We start from the raw sequence: 22,495 nt of genomic DNA on the forward strand, positions 1-22,495 counted from the left end.
TAGGTATATAAAATAGGTATATAAATCAAACATATACTGATGATAAATCATAATTTTGTGACTCCTATATTAAGTTATGAGACCCCATATAGGGTCACTAACACTTTAAGAACCTGGCTACTAGCTGGCATGCAAATGAATAGAGAATAGGGATGTACCCTTTTATCAAAAGCACTCAGAGAGGCCCTATTTGCTCTCATACCCAAACATCTCTGTCTTTACATCCTTCTGTACTGTGGACATATCACCAAGATAGAAGAGAAATAATGAGCTCTGTGCCCCCGGGCATAGCTGCCTGGTACTATATTACCCCTTAAGGTAAATGCTTTTCCTTTCAGAGTATGCCCATAATGGAGCCTAGAGCTTTTAGCCCTACTACCAGAGAGAAAGCCCCTGTCCTAGTACCAGTGCTGTGGACAGTTGTGATGGCGTTCCTGATTCTATTCTTATACATTACTTCCCTCCAGACCTCAGCCCTATTCTTACTCTTTATCATTTATTCTTTTATCTCCCTCTAAGCTCTTTTCTACTGATCCCCCACCCTACTCCATTTGAACTACTCCCAGACTCTGTCCTAGGACCTAGGAGATATACAAAGAAGTATTCAAAAAGCCATCAGTAGTATGAGAGGAATCTCTCATTATCAGGCTATAACATGGATATCAGAAGTCCTTCATATCTCAGCTTGGAAATTTGAACACATTTTTTCCCCTCAAAATACTCCTGTCATAAAACCCATAGAAATACACAATCAATTTGTACATTAGGGGCTATGTCTGCCCCTCTATACATTAAGGAAAATTTGGAGTTCCTCTTTATGAGTTTAGTAACAAATACATTAACAGAGATTTTGTCATATTGAGAGCACTTAGGGTTGAATTCTTAGTTGCTTCATGGAAATCGGTGCATGCTATTTTGCTTCAGACTTCCTGATTTACTGTCAATCTGTATGTAAACTAAGGTGCATTTTAATATCAAGGAAGCATTAATATGCTTCTGGGGCTTGACAGAAGGGATAAGCTAGTTAACCGGCTTAGGTCGTTCATGTTTCCCATTCTAACAAACACACTCAGAATATGACATCGGAGAAGATTCTTCCTCAGTGCACACCTATAATTCCCCCTAACCTGTACTGAAGAACTATTCTGTGCCCTCCAGCAAAACATGGCTCTCCCCTAACCTGATTCATTCATTACAGTAGCTCTCTTAGCCATTTTTTACAAAAACAAAAAGGATTTTCCCTCATTTATGGGGTGGTTAAACCATTTAGGTTTTGTTTATGGGGCCATGGGACAGATGGTACAACAGGAAAAAAGGCTGGATTTGGAATCAGTGGTCTGAATTCAGATCTCAGGTCTGTCACAGGGATGATTTGCTTAACCTTTCAGAGCCTTAATTTTTCCTTTTGTGAAATCAAGGGGCCCAAAACAACAACAACAACAACAACAACAATAATAATAATAGCATTTATATATAACTTTAAGGGTTTACAGAGCTTTTCTGATTTGATCCTTATGACAACCCTGGGAGAGGTATTTATTATTCTTATTATTATCCCATTTTACAATTGAGGAAGCTAAGACATGGAGGTTAAGTGACTTGATCAGGGTCACAAAACTATAAGTATCTAAGATCTTCCTGAAAGCTGGTCCAATGCTACATCTACAAGGTCACCAAGTTCCAAAGTCTCTTTTAGTTCTAAATCTGTCTTACCACTGGACCCAGACAGCTTTGGAGGGGAAAGTGAGGCTGGTGACCTTGCACAACCCTCCCTCAAATCTAATTCACTTGCATATCATGGCATCACCTCTCAGAGATCATGGTTCTCTTTGAGAATGAAGGACAAACAATAAAATTTTCTAGACAAAGAAATTATATTCATTAAGAAAAGGAGAGAAGGAAAAAAGCATTTATTGAGACCTACTATGTTCCAGGTACCATTCTAAGTGCTTTACAAATATTATCTACCTGAATCCTTATAACAACCCTGGGAAGTAGGGGCTATTATTATATTTAATTTACAACTGAGAAAAATGAAGTAGATAGAAATTAAGTGACTTGACCAGAGGCACATAGCTAGTAAGTGTCTGAAACAGGAATCAAACCAAAATTTCCTGCCTCTAAGTCCAACACTCCACCTACTGTGCCACCAGAGTAAGCAGTGTGACGTGTAGACCAAAAAATGCCTAGCACCTCCTAACCACTTTAATTTAATTAACATTTCCAAAATGGAGAGCCAAAAGATAGACACTGCATGTTTTACACTTGTTTTGAGTGTCATTAACTTCAAGTATTATAGAATGCAATTCTTTTGTTGAACACATCCCTCTTCTTGCTTCCCTGATGAACAATATCCCTTTTTATAAAATAAAAGCAGTTGAGTTGTATAATACAGTCATTTTCATCTAAGTGTACTGTGTCTTAAGTGCCACATGAACATATTTTTACAGGAAAACACAGTACGAACTTTGTCAGCCGATACGACCCAAGATTTAACAGCTGGATCCAGCTCCCACCCATGCAAGAAAGGTAAGAGTATTTTCTGTGTCGTCTGTATTTTCTCTGTCTGTCCTACAAACAATATTCCCAATTTGTGATTTTCAAAAATAAAGTAATTAGGGGTGACTAGGTGGCCCACTGGATAGAGCAGTGGCTCTAGGGAGAAAAGGACCTTGAGTTCAAGTCTGGCCTCTGACACTAGATGGGTAATCCTGGGCCAGTCGCTTAACCCTGTTTGCCTCAGTTTCTTTATCTGTAAAGTGAACTAAAGAAGGAAATAGCAAACCATTCCAATATCTCTGCCAAAAAAAAATACCCAAAGAGTCCAGACATGACTGAAGTGACTTAACAACAAATACTGTGTGGAAGGCACTGTGGTAGGTATTGAGGATGCAGAATCAAAAACAAAATTCTCAAGGAACTTACACATTGCAGCTGTCAGTTTTTGTTCACCCTTCTACTTTAAAGTTATAACCTAGCCTGTCATGAAACCCAAAGAAATGATGTTATTATTGTTTTAATTTTACATGTTAAACAGCTGCCTCATATATCCACTTTCCCAAGTCCATCTTTTACAACTCAGATCCTAAAGTCAGAAAAGAACAAAGTTTCAAATGTAAAGTATACACTTGCTTTTTTATGAAAACATATTGCTTTCTTCCTTTGCTGAAATTCCATGGCTTCCTCCTAAGCCTGACCTAATCTTAGCTTCCTAAGTAAGGACTGAACAAGACTAGGGCAATGACAGTGCTTTCAAAATCATAACCATAAGAATGATCATAATATTTAAAGATCTTTAGCACAGTGTTCTGTGATAAGTCTTTTATTTTTCATGAAATGCTTAAGTTAATCTGAATTGGAACAACTCTAAAGTGTGATGATGATCACGACATTAAGATTTCATCATCTCAAAAGAAGTTTCCCGTTTTTCCCCTTGAGCCCAACTCCAGCAAAAACCTACTTCTGTCAGTTATCCATGAATTAAATAGAATGAAAGCATTTTGTTCATACATGCATATTCACATGCTGGAATTTGGGGCACCATTGTTTCTTTCCAAAGTGACAGATGGCTCTACTTAAGCAAACATTAACTACAACTTTTTTTCCTCAAGAGGAAAATTCAGGAAAGTTTCTGCATCCTTTTTTTGTCTTATTCTTTCCTTCAAAATCCTTTGTTCTCCAACAGTACTTTTTAGGAAAATATTTCCTTCTTAGATAGCCTCTACTATGTCAATAAGCTGTGTCAAAGATGAATTGCAAATTAAAGAGAAATCTCGCAATGATACTCTAGATTCCAAAATATGCATTAATAGAGCATGATGGTATAAATTGAGACCATAAAGCAATCCTAATTCTTAACTCCATACTCTGTGTAATTTAGTCAAAAGTTACTTCCAGGTCAAGGAGAATATAGTCTTGAAAAATGATGATATTTAAGGTATTATGAGCCTCATAGGTCTTTTTTATATAATATCTAATTCAGACATTCTTGAAGGCATTATTTTAATCAAGGTAGCTTTCTTAGGTGCTCTTCACATGAACTGGAAGATCCCTATCCTTAAGGTCTTTCCTTAGTATATGCTATATGGCCTTCTCCATGGGCTTTATACTCACCATTAATATTACTCTCTCATTCTGCCTTATAATCACAACTATTTAAAATAAGATTTAAAAAAATACAAAGAAAATAAAAGAAATTTAATCTGTTTTGAAATGTCATCTTCTCATCACAATAGTCCCCTTTGCTGGGGGCTTTAGACCAAGATAATTAACCTTCATGCCTTCAGCTTGGGATGCATAACTCACGTCGCGGTCAATTATCTCACTGTAGAGCCCCTAAGGATGGGAAGTATTGCTGCAAAACCTAATTAGTAATTTTTTTTTAAAATGTGTATTGTTTACTTGATAGTCCATAATGACTTCCTCTGAGGCATTATGGCCTATCATGGCAGGGTCCTACTTAGACAATTTTTAGCAGATCATTGACCTGATAAAAGGAGCTGCTATGGTCTGCCGGCACCCGGCAGCCACCGTTGACAGGATGGACTGTTTAACGTTTCTTTCTGAGTCATTATGGTCTATCATGTCAGGTCCCTACTAAGAGAATTTTTTTTTTAATTCAGAACAATCAACTCGATAGACCAAATAAAGAGCTTCATATAGCACTGAGTGGGAAAAGGCAGATCTCACAGAAGCCCAGCCAGTCTTCAAGATTCAAATCTCCTATAGGTCACTTTACTCAGGCAGTAAAATGAAATTTTGCTGTCATCAAAACACTTCCACTCAAAATAACAAACAAGATCAGTAATCACTGTGGATTAATCAGTATATGAGAAAGAAAAAGAGAGAGGAAGGAGGGAAGGAAGAAAGGAAAGAAAGGAGAGGAGGAAGAAGGAAGGAGAAAGGAAAGGAGGAAAGACAGAGGGGGAGATAAAGGGAGGGAAGGTGAGAGGGAGCACCATAGGTAAGAAAAATCCAATTTTTAGCATGATAATTTCCCTTTAAAAAGAGAAGAGATAGGCAATTATATGATCAGTTTATAACAAAGGTTTTTCTTCAAACTGGGATAATGGTTTGGGTAATCCAGACTCATGCTTTGGAGACATAAACTGATCACCTCACTTCTAGAGGCCAGAAATTCTCCCCACCCCATAAACTGTACTACACTATACTTAACCATGTTTACTAGATTATGTTGTGATTTTTTTTTCAAAAACTTCTTTCAGAAATATCAAACATTGCTTCAAAGTAGGAGTCTGATAAACAACCAGAAACCAACATATTCTCATCTTATATAGAATTTGTTGGGTGTCTTCTGAGCTTTTTTTTTTCTTAAAAGCAGTGAAATAATCTAAGGCAGAGAAGTCTTTTTCCATGTTTGCAAAAGATATATTCCCAAAAGTAAAATCTTATATATTGAAGTTAGACCATAAACTCTATCCATTGATACATGTTGAACTTTCTTGAAAGGAGGAACTGTATTTTTTCTTTCTTTGTAATTCCAGTGCCTGGTACATAGTGGGCACTTAATAATTGCTCACTGACTAAACTGGTATTTCTTTAGTGTAATTCATGAACATTTTCACTTTGGGGTATCCAAAATTCTATTCAGAGACTCATAACCTTTTATGTTGGAATTTCTATGTAAAATTAAGCAGTCTTGGCAAGTAAAACAAATCTGACTTTTTTTTTTTTCATTTCACTCTTAACAGTGACACTGTGTGGATGAAGTTAGGAATACATGTTAAAGAATCAGATTAAGAAAATATTAAAACAGCAAATTCTGAAAAGCTCTTCTTTTTTTGTACAAGGCAGATATAGGACTAAGATAGAAATGTTAGGAATTCTTCTTAGGTGAGAACAAAAGAAAAAAAAAAGATTCTCACATCTATTAAAGGGAAATCTATTTCAGAATTCAATAAAATATCTGGCTTAAAAATTACAATATCTACTATTTTTTATTAGTTTAAAGAGATTTTAGCCATTCTGGGAAAACCTCCAGCTATTACTCCAAAATGTAGATATGCACAAAAACATATACACACACACACACACTAGAAATTTTTGTTTTTTATATAAAGAGAAGTCAGAAACAAGCAAATGGATACTTTCAAAGGCTTGCAATGGTATTATTGATGTAAGTTAGTATCATGAAGAAATGTAATGTGCTCTACACATTTTGAGTGATTTTTCAATTGTATTCAACTTTTTGTGGCCCCATTTGAGGTATTCTTTGCAAAGATACTGGAGTGGTTTACCATTTCTTCCTCCAGGCCTACATCTAGTATGTACTTAAGAAATGTGTGACTAATGAATATTGTAAACTTTGTATTTTTGGCTATAGATCAATGTTTTAGTTTCATAAATAATTAACATGAGAAGGAAAAGTTGTAGCAAGCACTGGTTAAAATATTTCTTCAAGGAAACTTTATAAAGAGTAAAAAAAAAAAAAAGAAAAAAAGAAATACCAATTTTCACAGAGAAAGAATAAATACATGCTCCTTGAGGACAAATACTTTTCATTTTTGTCTTTGCATCTTCAACACCTAGCATAATTTGGCAAATAGTAAGCACTTAAGAATTACCTGCTGATTTTATTTGAATACTGTATCTTAGTTGGGAAAAACAGTCATCTTCCAGGTTATATGTCTTTCAATTAATTATAGCCTGGTATGGTGTAAAAGTATATTTTCTTTTACCTACCTCAATTAACCTACCTCAGTTATGGTCCTGGCTTGGCTTCTCATTTGCTATGTGACTCCCAGAATACACTTGATTTTTCAACCTGCTTTAATTGGTATAATATCTATGTAGTTTTATTCTAACAAAAAAATTCTTCTTTTCCTTACTTTTGCCTTTTGTCTTGACCCATGCTCTTCCTTTTGGCTTTTTTACAGCACAGATTCAGCAATCTTTCATGAATATCTAATAAGTGTTATAGAAGATACAAAGATAAATGAGAATTTTCCAGTCTTGCAGAGTAAATAAGATGTATACAAAAAGTCAAATTATGAGAATGTGATATGTACTCTTTAATAAAAATAGTTGTCTAGGGTACAGAAGAGGGAAAGATCTATTTTTAGTTTTAGAGTACTGACTTTTTCATATATTCACGAATCATCCTCGAACAAAGACAGCACTAAGCTTTGTGAAGTTCCTATTTTAGTTAGCATATGAACTGCTAACAGTAGAACAAGAAATCTAGAAAAGACTGCAAAATAACTGTCTCTCCTTAGATGGAAAAATAGGTCCAAAATTTGGAACTAGACTTCTTCAGAATAAAATGCATGAATAAAAATGCCATATTGTAGTTAATAGCAATTATTTTTTTAAATCATCGTCATCATTATTAATCAATGAATGAGTCAGTCAGCAGGCATTTTTTTAATCACCTACAGTATGCCAGGTCTTTTGCAAAAGTTGGAAATACAAAGACCAAAGTAAAATAGGTCTTGACTTGAAGAACTTTGCATTCTATCACATTAGAATACAGCCAGATACCATATTTTTTTTAAAGAAAATAAAGACCTTTCCTCCCACATACTCATACATACCAATTCCTGAATGATAGGAAAATACCTATAAATGATTACTATATTGAGAAAATAATGACCCAATAGTTAGTACAGAGGATTTAAAAATGAAAATGGCCTAACAGGTTAGCCAGGCCAACCTACTCAACATCATACAAATAGTTAGCAGCAGGTCCAGAAGTCAAATCAACATTCCCTGAATTAGCCACCTCCCTCCATGAGAAATTACCCCTTAAAATGTTCATGTAAGTAATGAATAAGAAATGCATGATTCCAATCAGAATATAATTGTCCTTTTTTTTTTTTAAGGAATAAGGCTTTCTAAATAAGATGGTAAAAAATTTAGAAGAAAAGTAAAAATTCTATTAATCTGATTGTTCTCTATAAACATTTGAATGTGTACCCATATAATACATCTGGATGACTCAATGATATTGTTTTTTTTGCTTTTCATGCAGATATTTTGAGACAATATAGATACCACATAGTAGAGCATTAAATCTTAAATCTGAAGTGAAAACTTCACCCTATGGTGAAAGGGTCATTAATTGAAGGAGGGAAGCTTTTATTTAGTACAGCAATAGGTCAAGATTCCTATCCTTGCTACTATCATTGCTCAAATGTTATTTTTTTTCTTGCAAGCTAGACTTATTCCCTGTGATTTTTATTCCTTAAGAAAATGTGTAAAAATGAGTAGGGCTTTTATTTTACTTGATGTCCTTCTGAAGCTGTGATTGTTTATAAACTACTAAAGAGTGTCACCACTCATTAGACTCCATAGATATAAATTTACTTTTACGTGGAAGTATTTTTAAAAAGACATAATAATTCCTCAAACTTGACCTGCAAAGACTTTGCTCTCTAAAGAAATAAAGTTTTCTTTGTCAGACAAGTATTCTTAAAAAAAACAATTCCCATTTTCAAAGAGGGAAAGATGTTGATGCTGGTATTTCTACTCTGACTGGAGCTTTGAATTGATGGTGTCTATCATCATACATAATAAGAAATTAGGCAATATAGGGTCCTTTAAAAGTGTCTTGTACCCTCAGATAAACATAAAGCAGTAATCAATTTATTCAAAGCCAAAGTACAAAAAAAAAAAGTAGGTAAAAGTTTGTAAACAAAATTCATGTTGGAAGACTAATCTGGAAGAGATGGTTGAGTTGTTATACAACACAGATATAGAAGGAAGCTTGGACATTATTCAGCTTCCTCCCTCCCTCACATTCTAAATGAGAAAACTGATTTAGGGTTAAAGCCTGAATCATGGAAAATAAGTCAACAACCAGAGATAGCTAGGTGCATAATGGTTAAAGTACCAGTTCTGGAATCAGTAAGACTCTTCTTCATGGGTTCGAATTCAACCTCAGACACTTAACTAGCTATGTGACCCTAATCAAGTCACTTAATGCTATTTACCTAAGTTTCCTCATCTGTAAAATAAGCTGGAGAAAGAAATGGTACACCACTTCAATATTTTTGCCAAGAAAACCTCAAATGGAGTTACAATGAGTTGGACATGACTGAAAACTACTAAACAATAATAAAACTTCATGTTAAAAGAGGGTTAGTTCTTTCATGGATAGTACAGCAGTTATACTTTGAGGCAATATTGCCTTCACTTGTCCCACATGAGATATTCAGCAACTGAAAGCTAGCTTAGCTTTTGCTCCTTCTATGAAGAGAGGAAACATGATATATTAGAAAGTGTATAAGTCTTATATTCAAGAGACTAGAATCCTGGGTAAGTCACTTCCATTCTTTGAATCTGTTTCCATAGCAATATTCAGAATTGCAAAACGACCTTACATGTGCATTGTGAAAAAGCACTAAGTAAACTTTTGAAGTGCCAAAAATGTGTTTTTATCTATTGTAAAAAATAAATTCAGAAATAAAAGGACTGAACATGAGAGAAAAATTTTGAAAGGAGACCAGAAAAAAAACAGAATGAACTGTCCCTCTACTGATATATAACAGAATTACAAAATTATATAATTTCAGAGTAAGAAAGACCCTCAGCAGCTACCTGGTCAAACCATGATAAACCAAAAATCCCTTCTTCAACATACCAATCATTCAACCTTTATTTGGGGGCCTCTAAGAAGAGGAAACATTTTACTTCCTGAAATATCCATTTTATTGTACATAGTATCATAGCTCAAGAGTTGAAAGGGATTCTTTTTATATAGTTTTAAATGACTGTTTATTTGATTTTATTTATTAAGCATCTACTATATGCTAGGTACTGCCTTAAGTGTCCAGAATACAAAGAAAAGCAATGAGTAGTCCCTGCTGTTCAGGAACTTATATTGGAGGAACCAACTTGTAAGCATTTATGTTCAAACAAGCTACCTACAGGATAAATTGGGAAGTTAGTAGAGGGTAAGTGCCAGAATTAAGAGAATTAAGAAAAGGTTTCCTGTAGAATGTAAGATTTTAAGAAAGGTGGGACTTGAAGGAAATCAATAGACAAAGATGAGGAGGGACACCATTCCAGGAATAGAGGAGAGTCAATGAAAGTGCCTTAATTCAGGAGTTTTCTCCTTACATTTGACCTAAATCTGCACATTCTGCCCATTTTTCCTCATTTCACAACTTGAGGACAAGAAAAGTCAATATCTTTTCCATGTGATAGTCTTTCACATACTCAAAAACAGTTTGAAAATATGCTTCATCCCCATGCCTTCTCTTCTTCAGCTAATAATTCTCAGTTCCTTCAACCTATCCTCATATGATGTGATCTGGAGGATATTCAGCACCCTACTTGCCTTTCTCTGGACATTACCCAGATTATCAGTAACTTTCCCATATTTAAGGCCCAGTACTTGGCATAATACTCCAATTGGCACCTGACTAGGGGGAATACAATGGGAATATCATTTTCTGAGGCCAGAATTCTATGACTTCATTAGAACAGACAATTATTACATCGACCTTTTTTAAACTATTATATCATGATATTTGTTTGCTGACTTTCATTGGTTTTATTTTGTTTTTATATTTTTTCTTCTCCCTTAACATAAGGCCACCCATTTCCATGCCAGACAGCTAAAGTGTAAAAGTTACAGATTCAGCATGTCCTCTTTTGTATCCTGAGTTACATTTTACTCACTCCCAAATCCAGAGGCTCCCAAGAGGGACAGGATATGTGCTAGAAATCAGACATGGTTCTAAGGATCCATCTTACATCTTAGAAACATATATTTACATCTTAGAAACATAAGGTTCCTATTCAAGCTGGTCCTGTTCTCTGTTTCCTGTGAATTTATTGTTCCTGGGACAGAAGGTAGTTCACTGGCTGCTGCTGCTTCTGTCACATCAGTAGTCCACATATAGTCTTAAATTTAGTTGGCAAGCTCAAGGTCAGATAGCCTCAGTAAGTCTGAGAGTTTTACCCATACACACACACACACACACACACTCATACACACACTTTAATTTCAGGAGTAAATGTCATCCTAAGGCAAGAGGGAGGTCCCACAATAGTCTATGAAGGGTGGAAGTAACTCTCTAGATAATGTTGAGTCAGAAGCCCCATTATGAAAGAAAAAGAATTTGATGAAAAGAGGATTATTTAAACTGGTTCGATATCATCCAGAGAACTAATCACCTTGCCTTTGAAAACATAAGGCAGTAAATCTAGTTAACACCAGATCTTGAGAAGAGACCCTGATGTTAATCTTGAGTCACTTGTGAAAATTGGTCGGTAGATGAAATGCCTTTGGAGCAAAGGGGCAGGATTTAAAACATTGGGTTCACTTAAGAGAACAATATAAGGGAAGTTGTTCTATTTGTAATACTGCACAGGGGAAAAAAATAAGAAAATGATAATTGAAGAAAAATTTTGATGATGTGGTTCTCCTGGTAAATTGGGAACAATGACCCTTGAAGGACCATAAAGAAAGTGAATGTCAAGATAATTTATTATTGTTACATTATCTGCCTCATTTTTCACTTTGTCTTCCTGAGCTCTGAAATTCATGCAAGGTACCAAATGCTCCAAACATTAATGAACACCTTTTTCTCCTTCCAGAGCATAAAAATATCTGAAATCACTAGCATGTAGTTTTCTCTTTAGATGAACAGAGAAAGAAATTGGATTTGTGGTAATTTCATTGGTAAAGGGAACTTCTGAGTGAGAAAACTCCTTTTACCAATGCAGGTCAGCACCTTTCTCTGAAACTTAAAACCAGTCAGTGTTAAAAGAGAGAGGCATATAAAAAGAAAGATAAAAGCATGTTCTGCCCTCAAGATGATCATATTCTAATGAAGAAAATGCATGTAAATGACTATAGGTATAAATATATAGAGTTTATGGAGTGTAATTTTTGAAGAAGGATCCTGGATAGGTGGGTAGAAAGAATAATGAGCTTAGAACAATGAGTGGCATTTGTGTGTGTGTGTGTGTGTGTGTGTGTGTGTGTGTGTGTAACTTACACAGAATCACATAGCCAGGCTGTGTGAAAGGACATACTTGAACCCAGGACTTGCTACTTGTAAGAACAGTTTTCTCTCTCGCACCATTCTCCTTCCCTTTAGATGGTGACAATTAAAATCAGAATTTTGTTACATTTAGAATATAGATAGGATGGCTTTTTTGTGTATGTTTTATATGTGCATATATGTAGTCTCCAAAACTTTGGGACCCTCTCTGAGGGGACTTCCCTCATCTGACTTAGCTGACGGGGTCCATGTAATTTTTCAATAAGATTTCTCCATTGCACTATTAATTTTCTGTGGGTTGTTGTTTTTCCCACAGGAGAGCCAGTTTCTATGCATGTCGCCTGGATAAACACTTATATGTTATTGGTGGGCGGAATGAAACCGGATACTTGTCCAGTGTGGAATGCTATAACTTAGAAACCAATGAGTGGCGGTATGTTTCCTCATTACCCCAACCTCTGGCAGCTCATGCAGGAGCCGTGCACAATGGGAAAATATACATTTCAGGCAAGTCCCTGATCCATTTTCTGTTAGTAACAAAGTCTGCCAGTCACGCTTCTCATTTTCACGTCTGTTTATTTCACAGGGGGTGTTCACAATGGAGAGTACGTCCCATGGCTGTATTGCTATGACCCTGTTATGGATGTCTGGGCCCGAAAACAAGATATGAACACAAAACGAGCAATCCACACTTTGGCTGTAATGAATGATCGGCTATATGCAATTGGAGGAAACCATTTGAAAGGTCATATTTTTAATCACAATAATATTTGAGGTCATACTTCTTGCTAAGGGGATGCTTATTAGCTAATCATAGTCAACCAAGTAAAAAACATGTTGACCAAATAAAATCTGCTTTGTGCAAATTAGCAGTACCCTTGAGCAGGCCTTTATTGGGTCTTTTATGCAGACAGGATTATTTTAAATTTAGGATAATTCTGCACACATTAAAGAAATGAATAATGAAGTCCAAAGGTAATAAAATGGGTGTCTTCATAATTCAAGAGCAAGAACAATTTCTTGTAACCCTGAAATCAATGGAATAAATTATTCCTTGGCTCCAAACTACAGTGATTCTTTTTCTTCTATAAATTGGTTTTTTAGGAAATGTAGTCTAGAGGAACTTTAGTCAGTTTCACAGAGAAACTAACTCCTGGTTCAGATTTTTTAAAATAGCTCTATTACAATCTGGGTGGCAAAAATTACAATCTTTTTCTAAATATTATTGACCATATTATGCTCTGTAATTCTCAGACTTATTTTAGAGACTACTAAATCTTGGCTTTTTTTTCATAGTATAAATTTAACTAAGAATATTGCTTAGAGAACAAAGAACTTGGAAAACTACCAAGGGCCACCCAACCAATATATGTCAGAGAATGCACTTGAACCCACAGCTTCCTAACTCCAAGACAGTCTTCTTCTGTCCAATAAGCCTAACTGTGTGTGTGTTTGTGTATATTTTATGTATACACATACATATATATACACATACATATGTGTATATATTCCCATGCATGTGTATCTATTTTCATATTTATATTGTATAATTACTTCAATCATGTGTTATATAATTTTATATACACATAATATAAATTACATGTATCTTATACATAATTATATAATATATAATGTGTAAATTATATTATTATATAATATATATCTAACTTAATATTGAATATATTAATATAGATCTACATATATATATATACACATATATATATATATATATATATATATATATATATATATAAAATTGCTATTGCTACTAACAAATCTTTCTGTCCAGATCACTTTGTATAAAAAGGAAGTGGCCAAAAATATCCTGGTTCCACATCTTTGAGAATGAGCATTAAGTTTATAAAATTCTCTTGAGGTTTTTTGCTCAATCACGTTGGGGAAGCAAACATATTTCTATTTCATTTGTCATATTTGATGTAAATGGCAAATAATAAATAATCTTAACTTTGATTCTCTGTTCTCAAAAATTTCAATCTGCTATATGACAATGAAGCTCTCTGTGGTCATGGATAGAGAGCCAATCTCAGAGTTGAGAAAATCTGTGTTCAAGTCTCATCTATCAAGTCCTTTAACCTCTTAGTCTCCAGGGATCACTAAGGCTATCAGTTGTAGAATAATTGCTATCTACTGGTAACTTTCTTGTCAGGAATTCCCTATGCCAATGAAATCATATGCCCATATCTTTTAAAAAATGTTGAAAATTCATTATTCATCAGAAGTTATTGACTTTCTATCTTGACAAATAGAAACTCTTAACAGAGTCTAGGAGTCAGGTGTAGGAAATGCCATAATTTCAATAAGAGCCTCCTTTCCCACAGTTCTCCAAGAAATGTTAGTAAAAATTCTCACATTTGACCAACCATCAGAAAATGAGCCATAGAATGCACAAGCAGTCACCAGTCCCTACAGGCTTTCTCCACCATTTAGAGTCTCATATTATATCAGTCAATTATGGACATGTGGATCAATATTCCAACAAAGTTAGAACTCAAATTTGATCATCTGAACACAAAGTATTTGGAAAATATTGAACTTTAATCTGGATATGGAAGTTAACACTGAAGAATGGAGGAAAAAAAGAGGTAGTGAGAATGAATTTATTTTTAGCTTTGATCCTCTTCAGTAACTAAGAATAGAATATCTATTTATGGCATTGTATCCTTCTCGGGTACCTTATCTCATCCAACTTTATTGTGTAGATGCTGTATTTTGTTAGAAACACTTTTGACAGATTTTCAGAATATTTCTGTAGTTCCTCCTGAAATGCTTTCTAAATCTATAGATTCATTTTAATCAATAAATAAACATTAATTAAATGCTTAATAGATGCCAGGCACTATCCTAAGCATTCTTCATGGCCTTAGAACTCTGACAGCAATTCATAACTCTAGAGGACTAAACATGGTTTTCTACCATGGCCACATCTCCTATTTCTTTGGTGTGGGATCATAATCCCATCATGCCTTAGTAGGCAATTTCATGAGTTTCTGTAACTGAAAAAAAATTCTTTACTTGGCGATCAATTTTATGAATATGAGCCATGCCAAACTAATTAAATTGAATTTTGGAAAACAGATGCATTACCCAAGCCATACTCAAAGCCTGGTAGAATATCCTTCATTTACTCCATTAGCAGCATTTCCAAGAACTCAGCATCATCTCTACAACATGGTGTCTCATAAAAATAGAATTTGAATGGAGTTCCTAATCTATTACATCACAAAATTGAGCATAATAACTAGAAAATCATCTTTGATTATAGATGTATATTTGTTTTTCTTTTAATATCAAAATGGAGGACTGACTCTTCCCCAGGGATCCTTTTTTTCCCTTTAGTGATTTAAGTATTTGGAATTGTTTATATAAAGAATTTTGTGATTCACATGTACAGTTCTTCACTTTCAAATTCTATTAACCATTAGGCCTATTCTTACAAAGGAATGGGTTTGTTCCTCAGTTTTTCATTCATTCTAACAGCTTCTTGTATTGTTCTTCATAATCTTTCTTGACTACAACTCAAGTCTATATGTCAGATGAGTGTAAGATTGGGTCGGTATTCTTTTCAAAAAACAATTTCTGGCTTTTCCTTAGCAAGATGCAAGTGGTGAAAGGATATGAAGAAATAATTTTTAAAAGAAGTGCAAGCTTTCAATAACCATATGAAAAAATTATCAAACTTGCCAATGATGGTGAAATGAAAAACAGTTCTTAGGTTTTACCTCACACCCATCAAAAAGGGGGAAATAATAAAAGATGGAAATTGCAAGGGTTGTGGGAAAACAAGAACATTATTAACTGTTTACTGGACAAATAAGTCCTGCTGTTCTGGGAAAGAAATTGTAATTAAATGAGAAAATTCACTAAAATGTTTATATCTTTTAATCCATCATTCCCACTTTTGGCATATATCTCAAACAAATCAAAGAAATAAAGGTTCCATTTTTATTATAATAATCATAGCATCTCTTTCTACAGTAAGAAAAAATTTAAAACAGGTCCCCATCAAATAAATTACAGTATATAAATGTAATAGAATGAGATTGTTCCATAAGAAAAAATTGAATAATTTTTTTTAAGGAGAACAACTGTGTAAACTAATATAGCGTTAATTCTGAGCTGCAGCAGTCTAAATCCATTGACAATATGGAGAGCCTTTAGGAGAGGAGGGGCCATTAGAATGCTGGAGCAAACCAGCCCAGATCAAAACCAAAGTTTGTCAAAGCTCTTGTGCCCATCAATAATAAGATCAAGCTTGTTTCTGCATTTGCAGCCTAAGCAAAATAAGCAGACCCAGCCTTGCCAGGATAAAACAAAATATACCAACTTTTATGCAAAGATTCCAATTATGTAAACTAAACAAAACAGAAAAAAGCATTAAAAGGTATGCAAATTCACATTAATTTTAGTTGGCAATCTTAATTTCAAAGAACCATGAGAAAATGCACTTCCCTTGCTCAGTATAAAGGTGAGGATCCATGGGAATAGAATATTCTTTATGCTAGCAAATAAAGTCATCTTGTCATTTTGGTTTTGCTTAATCGTTTTGCTTTATTACAAGGAGAAGTAATATCAGAAAATGACTATGCTATAAAAAACAGAAGAGCATTAAAAAATTTTATTTGTAAGAGAGACTGGCATTTAAAATTGGTTCCCATTATGTCGCTCAGGTTTCTCCCACCTTGATGTCATGCTAGTGGAATGCTATGATCCCAAAGGTGACCAGTGGAATATTCTGCAGACTCCCATTTTGGAAGGCCGAAGTGGCCCTGGTTGTGCTGTCCTTGATGACAGCATTTATCTTGTAGGAGGCTACAGCTGGAGTATGGTATGTATCTTCTTCTTGCCATCATTCTCATTACCTTCCCTTACAACCAGGAATAGAAGTGTTTTTCTTCTGCTTGCTCCCCCAGATGTTGACATTCTTACCTAAAATCTCTCATGCCTTTATTAATTTTTAGGTGGGTTTACTTAGATTTACAAATTCATTTTACAAAGTTGTTGTTATTTTTTGTTTCTTAGGCTGTATCAGATTCTATTTTCACTTCTTTTTTGTATTAGGAGATTATGATCCAAGCAGGAACTTTTTGTTGTGTGTGTATACTGGTTTTTAAAATTAAAAGAGGTCTTAGCTCTGCCAAGACAAATGCACAAATCTTACACATAAGTAGATATCTATATATTCCAACTCTGGAGGCACACTTAATTAGCTATTTACAATAGGGCAGAGACAAAGGGTTGTGTTTCATCAAATAACTGCCCATTCAAGACAGTTAGATGGTAGGGTGGATAGAGCCCCAGCCATGTGACTTCATGGACGCGAGTTCAAATGCAGCCTTAGACACTTAACTCTTACTAGCTGCATGATCCTGGACAAGTCACTTAAACCCAACTGCAAAAAATAAAATTAATAATAATAATTGCCCACTCTTCATCTCTATCACATCAACAAGCAAGAAGTTTCTATATTGAGGAAGAAAAATTTTCTAGTCTGATTCTTAAGGCTGATAAGGTAAATAAGACTAGTAATATTGTTTACTAGCTTAGATGACTGTTTAGTCTATGTGAACAGAATTAGAGGAAAATCGGGAGATATTTGGTTTTTTCTCTCTATTTTCAGCACTCCTGTAAAAATTTCACTCTGATAAGATCTAGGAAGATTATAAAACAGACAAATATGAAAAAATCCAAGAACCGGGAGTCAGGACTGAGGGGGGCCAGGAGAAAGGAGGAATGACTTCCCTTCCAGCTATTCTCTCCCTCTTCCCCTCAGTCCCTCCTTCTCTCAGTAACCTCCAGGAGGTTAAGGTCCTGAGGCAGTTAGAACATATAGGAGCAAAATCAAATGAAAGATTAAGGCAAAGTATTCAGATAATTCAAAATCCAAAATTAAAATGTCAATTTTAGTCATTTAAATGTTTAAAGAAAAAAGACATTTTTCTGTCTTTGACTATCTGGGTAATTATTCCACTATTTGAACAGCTCATTTAAACAAGCTTTTCTTAAAACACCAGGGATAATGCAGAGCCCTGTGATAGGGACTGAAGCCCATGGAGTCCTCCTACACTCCACTCCCCTCTTTCTTCTCTGTGACCCAGCCAGACTGACCTCCTTACTGGCACCCACACAACCCTCCATCTCCAGCTTGTTTTCATTGGCTTTGTCCTCTGGCCTGGAAGACACCTCCTCATTACTTCTACCTTTAGAAACTCTAGTTTCCTTGAGGACTCATTCCAAGTGTTACTTTCCATAGGAAGTTTTTCACCTTCTGCCAGTGAATTCATTCCACAAACTGTCGTATATGTGTGGGAAAAGGGGAAGAAATACATATTATATATTATATTATTATATGTTAATATGTTAATAAATAATGTAATAATAATACATGTTAATATATGATTATATTATAATATAATCTATTTTATAGATAATTAAATAATATAATATAATAATTATATAAGCATAATGTATATTAATATGGATGAATAGTATAATTATATATAATATATGTGAATATAGAGTAATATATTGTTGTGCACTCATACACATGTATGTATCTCTGTGTGTTGTACCCTACATAAAAAGTGCATGTGTATGTAGATTGGTATATTGTGCACATACATTTGTATGTGCATATCTATGCATTGTACATATGTGCAAAACACAGTTTTGTGTGTGCATATTTGCTCACATGCATGCATACGTCTCTGTATATACATAGATACCCTGGGTACATGTGTGTAATACAGGTGTAATACAGTGTAATACACTGTGTGTGTGCATATACACCAAAGTGTACATGTATTATTAATATATGCATGTGTGTGTGTATACATGTGTTGTCTACATGCATATGTTACAAAATATACACAAATATACATGTGCATGTGTATATATGCACATTTGAAAGCTTATATGTATATACCCATGCATAAATTATCTCCATCATATGGACAAAAGGTCCTTAATGACAGGGACTCTTTATTTTATCTTGGCATTGCAGCACTTATCCCATTGCTAGTCACATAGCAAGAACTTAATAAATACTTGACTAACACATTGAGAAAATTTTTTAAAGCTTGCTGACACACTTCTTGCCTTCCTGATGCTTATAGTCTATATTAGTAGACTATGACATGTAGACAGATAATTTTCACAAAATAATCTGTATATGAGATGCAAAGTCCTAGGTGAGGCCAAAGCAGCAAAAGAGATAAATCATGTCAGTAGTCATTTATTGTACCCATATTGTAGGAGATAGAGAAATATAAATTGTTTTTTCCCCTAAGGGACAATCAAATCGATTTTCCACTTCTCAATTCATAAAGGACTAACTTTAGTGACAGTCACCAAAACAGATTTTGATAGCTTTGGGAGAAGTTTCCCTTTAAATAAAAATGACTTAAAAATTCCTTCCTTCCATAAGTGTTTTGGGATGAAAAGGGGGAATAAATTCTCTAGAATTCACAGAAATAAATAAGCCTGGATTTGTGCCTTTCTCCAGCCATCCTTCAGTAAAGACTTCTTATTGTTTTCCAGGGAGCCTACAAGTCATCGACCATTTGCTATTGCCCGGAGAAAGGAACCTGGACAGAGTTAGAAGGAGACGTAGCTGAACCACTTGCAGGTCCTGCTTGTGCTACAGTTATTCTGCCAGCCTGTGTACCTTACAACAAATAACACACAGGATACATTAAATTGAACAAATACCACATTCTGGGAAGTGATGACACAAATATTTTAGTAGGGAAAATTATATTCTACAGACACAACTACCAAAACCCACCTTTGGGTTTAGATTGATGCTTTAAAGGCAAACTACAAAAAAAATTAAAAAAAAAAAATTTAAAAATCCCCATTCTTGGACACATATCAGTCTTGTGAAGCAAGTAGCTAAAGACCACACCACACCTCCCATGTTGACAGATTGCCATCTCAGGCTGGTTTTCACTAACTTGGCCCAACTACACGGAAACTCCTCGCATTGATATTAACTTTCAAAAGGAGAAAGATAGATGTCAGAAGACTGCCCCAGAAAGATCTAAGAGCAGTGTTGTGCATTGTAATCTACCTGCATGTGATCCATGTTGACGTTTTGGAGATGTTGTGTTCTCTGAATGCTTCAAAAATTCACCCAGAATCACAGAAATGGCATCTTTTCTGGTTATCTTAAACTCTGATGATTACATAGGCTCTGCAGGCCAAATAATTTTAGAAAAAATACCCAAAGCTAACTTCTCTTCATCTACCCATGTTTTCCCAGCATTACAAATGAACTAAGCAAAGAGAAGGAAATGGCAAAGAAAGGCAGGGACTCTGTTAGAGACCCAGTGACTATTGCCCTTCATTGTCATAAACTAGAGCGAGTTCCTAATTTTGAGGCTCTCCTCCAGAGCTATTTGTCCAAATAATTTGAATTGAGTATAGACTGCTGCTACAGTCAATTTCCTGAGAACTGTACTCTCCTATTTTGAAAACCCTATAAATAGTGAACACACTTATTATCTGCTTCAAAAGTCAGATAATATCTGATTCAAATTTTGACCCATGGGAAAATCAGCCCTGCTTGCCCTTTGCAACTCAGAGACCAGGAGCTAGTATACTTACTGTAAAGTATAATCTCACTTATTTTTCTGTCACTGAGAAACATGAAATTTAAATAACTTTAAAGAATCACAGCAACTTCCATTTATTTTATTTTAATCCTCAACAAGGCATTGGGCATCTCCTCTCCCTCAGCTGGCTGCGGGACAGCACATGATTTACCATCATTATTTGCCAAACTGGGCACATCTTTATTGCTCTCATTGGTAATGCTTACACACAGAGACAAAAAATTAAATTGTTCTCTTGGCAGTTGCAGCAACAGCAGGAATTGTTGAGGGGAGGGAGCAGGAGTGAGAGAGTTTACGTTTGTCAAATCAGAAGGGACAAAGCTGGAAAAAAGAGAAATTTTATTTTCAAGCTTTTAGGAGTCAAATAAAACACCAGTAAAAAGTAAAGCAAAGGTATAAAAAGATAACGAATGGTTGGATTGTTTGATAAATGGATTCTTTAAAAGCAGTGTGAGGCAACAAGTGGGCATGCCTTGATGAGACTCTCTTATTGAGGAACATGGAAAGATCAGAGTGAAGGTGCTCAAATCTGAAGCTGTTCCTACAGTAAAGTGCAATCGTAATTGTTTTTGTATTTATTTGTACGTTCAGATCCAAAGGATCCCTTGTAAAAAGATATCCAGTGCAATCAACTTTCATTTTTTCCCTTGAAAGTATATATAGAGAGAGAAAGAGAAAGAGAAAGAGAGAGTAACCAGTTATAGCACTCCATATAAGAACCTCAGCTGATACTCTGAGGAGAAAAAGGTTAGCTTCGGTCTTTTATGGTGAGCTGACACTTGTTCCCTCTAAAATGTACAACTAAGGCTTTCAAAAGGTTCCTTGTCCTTTGACTGGTTCTTTGTCTTATTTTTCTTTTCAACTGAGATAAATTTTAGCATTTATGAGAACTGTATGTAAAACTTTCTGTCTTTCAGGAAGGCATGACCAAGGAAAAGGTGATATAACTGAGTAAGTCACAGAGAATGTAAATTTTGTACAGTATTAGAATGTGTAAATGACGCTTGCTTGTAAGGGAAAAACTTTAAATAAAACTTTATGTACTAATTCAACTGTCTGCCATATTGCTACTTAAAAAGCATATGTATAAATATCTACATTAAATTCTTTGGAAGTTTTTTTTATCATGTAAATGTGTAATTTTTTAAAAAAATAGTGTGGCAGTATTTATATTCCTTATCTAGACAAAGGTATAAATACCTTTAATAAATAAATAAGGTCTCTAATAAAATAGGTCTCTAATTTAGGGCACTTTACATTTCCTAGAAAAGGAACTTCTAGGAGATAAAAATTTTAACACTTTCCTTCAGAATTAGTAAATCTCAATTGTACAGTACCTTGAATATGGTAGAAATGTACCAGATTTTGCCAATTAATTCAGTAAAATTAGCACTAAAGAGTTTTCAAGAGTCTTTCTCTGGCAAGACATTGTGATATAGGGGCAATCTTGCAATGGTAAAAGCCACACCAGCAGATATAAAGTTTTACAGAACCAAACAACTTTAAAAAGCTTCCATCATGAATACAGCAACAAAAAACATGTTTTCTATCTAAGAATTTCACCAACTAATAGGCCATTAGATGATGTTTTATTTTCTTTTTACCCTGTAACAAAAATCTTAAAACAATCTAAGATGGGATAATATGACCTTCATCAGTGATGGAGATGCAAATGAAATGACAGCTACTTGAAGTATTACATTAAGATGACATTATAATGAAGAGGTCTTTCAGGCCAGAATGGCCTTCACAGACATACATAGCATGTAAGTACAAAAACATGGATGATGGAGCATTATGTATGATGCACAAGAAGGATCAGTTTTGCTGAACTGAAGTGCAAATTAAGGGAGGTAATATATAATAAGACTAAAAATATTTTTATAA

The 22,495-nt window shown here is 34.7% G+C and overlaps 1 protein-coding gene across 1 annotated transcript in view; it reads left to right on the forward strand.

The window, feature by feature from the left end:
- Positions 1-21,656, forward strand: part of KLHL14 (kelch like family member 14) — a 137,387-nt gene extending 115,731 nt beyond the window's left edge. Inside the window, exons 4-8 of the mRNA XM_031946473.1 lie at positions 2,451-2,529; positions 12,292-12,482; positions 12,562-12,720; positions 16,664-16,821; positions 19,533-21,656. Coding sequence (XP_031802333.1) covers positions 2,451-2,529; positions 12,292-12,482; positions 12,562-12,720; positions 16,664-16,821; positions 19,533-19,673 — 728 coding nt within the window. The 3' untranslated portion in view covers positions 19,674-21,656. The remainder of the gene's footprint in view (positions 1-2,450; positions 2,530-12,291; positions 12,483-12,561; positions 12,721-16,663; positions 16,822-19,532) is intronic.
- Positions 21,657-22,495: the final 839 nt, after the last annotated feature.

Source organism: Sarcophilus harrisii, chromosome 1 (genome assembly GCF_902635505.1).
Source record: "Sarcophilus harrisii chromosome 1, mSarHar1.11, whole genome shotgun sequence".
NCBI lineage: Eukaryota > Metazoa > Chordata > Mammalia > Dasyuromorphia > Dasyuridae > Sarcophilus > Sarcophilus harrisii.